The sequence below is a fragment of the Octodon degus genome, unplaced genomic scaffold (assembly GCF_000260255.1).
Source record: "Octodon degus isolate 3935 unplaced genomic scaffold, OctDeg1.0 scaffold00046, whole genome shotgun sequence".
NCBI classification, from domain to species: domain Eukaryota; kingdom Metazoa; phylum Chordata; class Mammalia; order Rodentia; family Octodontidae; genus Octodon; species Octodon degus.
In genome coordinates, this window is record NW_004524622.1 from 2,148,541 (window position 1) to 2,154,609 (window position 6,069).

General features: G+C 39.0%; 3 protein-coding genes across 5 annotated transcripts in view; 2 read left to right on the forward strand and 1 right to left on the reverse strand.

Annotated features, from left to right (window-relative positions):
* The window catches only part of Jmjd1c (jumonji domain containing 1C), a 168,896-nt gene that overhangs the window by 114,099 nt on the left and 48,728 nt on the right, over positions 1-6,069 (reverse strand). The window lies entirely within an intron of this gene.
* LOC101578241 (protein preY, mitochondrial-like) lies at positions 1,050-1,385 on the forward strand. The gene has a single exon (XM_004632084.1). It carries the CDS (start codon positions 1,050-1,052, stop codon positions 1,383-1,385), a length of 336 nt encoding a protein of 111 aa, XP_004632141.1.
* On the forward strand, positions 1,244-2,099 carry LOC101578240 (phosphatidylinositol N-acetylglucosaminyltransferase subunit Y). 2 transcript variants are annotated; one of them, XM_004632028.2, is made up of 2 exons: positions 1,244-1,588; positions 1,755-2,099. In XM_004632028.2, exons 1-2 carry the CDS (start codon positions 1,477-1,479, stop codon positions 1,856-1,858), a joined length of 216 nt encoding a protein of 71 aa, XP_004632085.1. In that variant the 5' UTR covers positions 1,244-1,476; the 3' UTR covers positions 1,859-2,099. The 2 variants fall into 2 exon arrangements, with proteins under 2 accessions (XP_004632085.1, XP_004632084.1); XM_004632027.2 differs by having other exon boundaries at positions 1,244-1,582; positions 1,725-2,099.

Consider the following 6,069-nt stretch of genomic DNA (forward strand, 5'->3'; position numbering starts at 1 on the left):
ACCGCGGTCCCTGTGCTTTGCTTTGCTCAAGCTTGTTCTAAGTAGGTGCTTTAGACCACTGAGCCATCTCACCAGCCCCATTCTATTCAAATTTCAACAATGCCCCTAAAGCATCTCCACAAGAAATCCAGAAACTCAATCCAAGAAACTCAAGGAACCCAGAGTTTCAGAATTTTCAGCTTTCTGTTGACAATTAAGTCTCTGTATTATGTCTTTGATAAAAATGATCAAGCCTAGAGCAAAACTAAAAGGCAAAATGGCAGACAACAAGAAAATAGACATTTTGGAGCTTGGGAAGGGGGAAGAGAAAAGGATTAAAAGAGAGAAAAAGTGAAGATATAAACACCTAACATGAAAATTAAAAAAACCTAAAAACCTAGCAAGACAACACATGACTGTAATCTCTGCATTTGAGAGGCTGAGGCAGTAAGGTTGCTGCAAGTTTAAGGCCAGCCTAAACTACATAACTAGATCCTGTCGCAAAAAACAAAAACCTATCATAACAGATGTGCAAATACACCCCAAAATAAGTTTAGTTTTTATATACTGCAAATATACACCAAGAAAACAGTAAAAAGAGAGACAAAAGAGAAAATGACTGTAGGATAAATTTCTAGAAGTACAATGTCAGTCAATGGGTAAGTACGATAAGAATTACAACCTGCAGTTTCTAGAACAATGGGGAAGACATAGGACAAACGTTTGGAACCCTTTCTGTCTCTCAGAACCTGTTCTTATTTCACACATTCCCATTCATTTTCTCCACTAAATTTTCCTACTGTAAAAAAATAAATAAATAAAAGGATAGTCTCCCCCCAAAAAATGTATTACCTAAGTGCCAATTCCACTAGGCAACTCTCCTACTATGGTGAAGACAACACCTGACCAAATATTTAAGGCTATATACTAATACAGTCTGGTCAGGAAGCCTGTTTTCATAATTACAGAAGCAAACTTTGTATGCTTTTTGAGTTTAGAAACACAAACTCTCCTGTAATAATAACTCAGGATGGTGATCAAAAACACAATAAAGGTCTGCGGCGTGGACCATGCTGGGCCAGCTGGGCCAGCGGGTCGTGTCGGGGATGGGCGCGCCTCCGTGGGCGGTGGTGCCCTGGGCCCTCCACGCGGCTGGCTCACGGTTCGTGGTGGGGGCAAGCGAGGGGGCGGAGCAGCCACCCTGCGCCTTCAACCCCACGCTGCTGGAGTTCCTGGTGTGTCCGCTCTCCAAGAAGCCTCTCGGATATGAAGCATCCACAAATGAACTGATCAATGAAGAGCTGGGGATAGCTTATCCAGTCATTGATGGGATTCCTAACATGATACCACAAGCAGCTAGAGCAACGCATCAACAGACAAAGCAAGAAGAAACAGAGCAGCACTGAATCAATGTTTTAAAAAAACACTGCTACATTTTCTTAATTCTTATATACACTTTAAAACAGGGCCGCAGCAGTCTGTGAGTGAGGAGGAAGAATGTTTCTGTCTCTGCCTACTATGACTGTGCTTATTCCACTGATCTCCTTAGCAGGTCTGTTCTACTCAGCCTCTGTGCAGGAAGACTTCCCACAGGGTTGCACAAGTACAGCCAGCCTTTGCTTTTTTTTTTTGCATGTAGATATTCATTTTATTTTTTTTTTTAAAACATGATCCATTTAAATCTTTTTTTTTTTTTTTTGGTGGTACCAGGGATTGAACTCCGGCCCTTGTGCTTGCCAGGGAAGCGCTTAGTCTACTGAGCCATCTCCCCGGCCCCAGCCTTTGCTTTTATAGTCTGCTCTTGCCAATCACCATTCCAGTGTATGTGTTCTTCCACCTCTGGACCTGGATGGGTATTAAGCTCTTCAGGCATAATTAACACAGCCACAACCATGTGGCTATGTATTAAGTCCTAAGCACTTGGTGTTTGAAAGCTCAGCGAGGTGGAATAATGGAGACCTATTTAGTTTGGAGGAAAGTTGCTTTGCCTTGCTTAACTCAGTTTTAGGACTAAAAGGCTTAAGATGCAGAAGCTTTGATTGTACTTCTAGTTCTGCCCTTGTTTTTTGAAGATTCTGACTGCTGTATCAGAAACAATAAAATGTCATGATGGAGATTAATTCCTCTAATAAAAAAAAAAAAACACCCACAATAAAACTACTGATGAAATATGTAAATAGAGTTCCAGGAAGATGGCAGAGCTGTGAATAGCAGAGAAACAACCCCTCTGCGCATTGGTGTGCAGTAGCAACACAAGAAAGAAGACAGAAGAAGTAGGTCTGGGACTCAGCAAGGATCTGAATCCAGAATTGCAGCTCACAGGAGTATGAAGAGAGAAGCCTCACCATGGAAGAAAGAAGTGGCAGGCAGCACTGTCTCACTAGGCCCTGGCTTGTGCATGAGAAGAGGGTGAGGGATTTGGCTGAGGTTTAAACCTGCAGACACACGGTGACTGTTAGCAAACACAAAAGGAGAGAGGTACCAGTGGAGCAGAGCAGTGTACATGGTGCACTACGGTGGCTAAATTATTCAGGTTTGGATAACCCCCAAGAGAAGACAACTGGCCAGTAGTAGCCCTCTTGGAGAGAAGTCAATTGGGCTTGGAACTCAGAATGGTGCTGGGCTTGCTCCATCTAGAGGCTCCCAGTGTCAGGCTGAGGAACAACCAAGTTCAAATCAGCAGAACATCAAAGAAAGAGTTCAAGCCAGCAGACAGCTGACTTTAGATAAGCAGGAGATGAACAGAGTTTTGTAGCCTGAACAAATCAGGTTCCAGACTTACAGCCAAAGGCCACTCCTAATTTCAGTGAAATGAAAGGTGCAAGCTTGTTATGATTATCTACTACCCTGCTGGAATTAATCATGGCACAGAACTAGGCTATGTTTGCCCAATTTGTCTACCAGTGACAGCAGAGACACACCTTGAAATGACATTATTTCTAGTTTCTTTTTTGTTTTTGTTCTTATTTTTCTTTTTCATATTGATAGACCTTAATTTTTATGTGTGAACATTGCTGCTAGTTATTCTATCTTTTTTCTGTTGTCTTTACTTCTTCCTTTTCTCCTTCCCTCCTGTCTTCACCAGCTTTACAAAGCTAACATAATCTTCCTTTGTCTTCTGGTTGAGCTTCTCATCTCTTATTTTTCTTTTATTTCTCTATATTCCCTCTTAACTCTTGAAATTTTCTCTCCCAAGGGTAAAACTGCCATATTTACTACATACAATTTTCTGGTTTCAGATGTCATAAAACCACAAATATAGTTCATATAATTAAAGGTGGCAAATAAGTTGCCACAGTTTGTCATTTTTTAGGCTGTGTTTGATGCTACTGTTATTACTGATTGTACTACTTTAGCCAACATGACAAGGCTAAATACATTCTGGTCAGTTGTTCTTTCTGGCATGGGAATGCCAAGACTGAAATTGCCTAAGGGTCACAAACAAAACTACAGAACAGTGCCAAAGAATCAGAGGCTGGCCCCAAAATACCACAACAAACATCCCCCCCCCCACCCCACCCGGCCGCCACCAACTAAAGAGAAAGGATCTTGTAGCAGAGTCAACAATCAAAAGGCACACCTGGAAGGTTATTTGTAACAGGTAGTCACTTCCTAAGGATTCTAAATACTAGCAATAAAGATGCCTGCCATGAGGAATTTATACATACCAACCCAAGAAGAAAAAAAGGAAGAGGAATAGGAATGGAATGGAAAGGAAAAATGAGAATATACTTAAGCAAGATGAACCCCAGACTTTCAGCTCACCAAAGACAAAGCTAGGAGTCAATGAGGTAAAACAATTCAAAAACCACAAACCTGGACTCTTTGAAGTGGTAACAGCACAAGTAATAAAGGAAATAACAGGACTCTAGAAAATAAATCAAATTAGAAATAAACTCTTAGCTACAGAGATAGGTGGCCATAGTGAAAGACATTGTTCATGATTCTAGATCAGATAGAGATTTTAAGAAAAGAAAAAATAAACAGAGGCGCTTAGGAAAATGATAGAAACCATGAATGACCAACACAGGAAAGAAATGGAATCAATGAAACAGTCAGATGAACCATTCCACCAAAAGTATATTGCAGCAGGATAAGCCAATGTGAGGACACTGAGAAGAATAATGTAACACTGATCACAGTCAATGAAAAACCAGGATAGTGCAAAACAATAGAGGAGTATTTCCTACGCAAGAAAAAAGAATTTGACATACAGCTAAATGAAGGATACAGAACTACAATTAGCCATGAGTCAAACAAAATAACATGGGAAAAAACCTACTTCTAGGCATGTACTAGTAAAGATTCCAGAAATTCAACACAACAGAATATTAAAAGCTGTTGGGGGGGGGGGAATGAACAAATCACCTATAAATATTAAAAGCTGTTAGAAAGAGAGAAAACAAATTACCTATAAATCTCATCAGGATCACTGCTGACTTCTGAAAAACTTTGAAATTAAGGAGAACTAGGAATAAAGCATTTAAAGCACTGACAGAAAACAACCACTCACTCAGATTGATGTACTCTCCAAAGCTATCCTTTAAAATTGATAGAAAAACACTTCCATGAGAAGGAACATCTGAATAAATTCATAACCACCTAAGCAGCACTCCAAAATGATCTGTAGGACAGTCTAAAAAGAGATAAGAAGGACTACAACTCCATGTATTTCAACAGAATGAATCCACTAGGAAAAGGCAAGTAATTAAACAAAGGAGAAGGGAAAAGGGAATCAACCACAGGAAAATAAAATGACAGGGATCAGTCAGTTATAAGCATCAATGTAAATGGTCTCAATTCACCAACCAAAAGAAACACTGGCAGAATGGATCAAGAAGCAAGATCCAAAAATATGCTGCAAACAAGAAACATATTTAATTAAAAAAAAATTAGACAAAGTCAAAGGATGGAAAACAACACCCCATGCAACAAGAACACAGGAAAAAAGCAAGGTAGCTATTCTACTTGCAGACAAAAGTGGATTTTAAGCTAAGACTGATTAAGAAGGACAAAGAAAGGAACGATAAAGGAAACAATCCAACAAGATACAACAACCATAAATATATATACACCAAATACCAGTGCACTCAACAACAAAAATATTAACAAACATAAAAAAATCACATAACTAATAAAATTGTAATGCGAGATCTCAATACCCCTCTGTCACAAATAGACAAATCAACCAGACACAATAATCAACAGTGGGGGCTGGGGAGATGACTCAGTAGAATAAGCACTTGCCTGGCAAGTGCAAAGGCCTGAGTTTAATCCCCAGTTCCACAAAATAATAATAATGATAATAATAATAACCAACAAAGCAGTATCAGAACTGAACCAAACTTCTGAACAAATGGACTCATTAGATGTCTACAGTATTTCACCCCACAACAGACTATGTATACTTCTCAGCTGAACGTAACATGTTCTAGAAAATAGACTACATGCTAGCTCATAGAAAATGCTTAAGTAAATGCAAAGGAACAGAAATTATGCCATACATATTATCAGGGCATAGTTCAATGAAATTGGAAACCAATAGCAAAACCACAAATATGTCACAAACACAAGGAAATGAAATTAACACCATCCTGAACTACTAAGAGATCACAGATCAAATGAGGTGATAATATCAATAATAACATATCAGAACTTATGGTACACAATGAAAGCAACCCTACAAGGGAAATTTGTAACAGTGAATTCCCAGATCAGACAAACAGAAAGAGCTCTAATAAACAACTTAATGTTGAACCTTCAGTTTCTTAAAAAAACAAGAGTCAAGCCAAAATTCACACAAGTGAAATTATGAAATTACAAAGATCAGAGTAGAAATTAATGCAATAAAGACTAAGAAAACCATAAAAAGAATAAGTGGATCAAAGAGTTTGTTCTTTGAAAGATCAAATAAAATCAACAAACTGTTATCCAACCTTATTATTCAAGAAAAGAAAAACTCAAATCCATGCAATTAGGAATGAAAAGGGTGGGGCTGGGAGATAGTTCAGTGGAATAAATGCTTGCCTGGTAAGTGTAAGGTCCTGAGTTCGATCCCGGGTAGCACCGAAAGAGAGAGAGAGAGAGAGA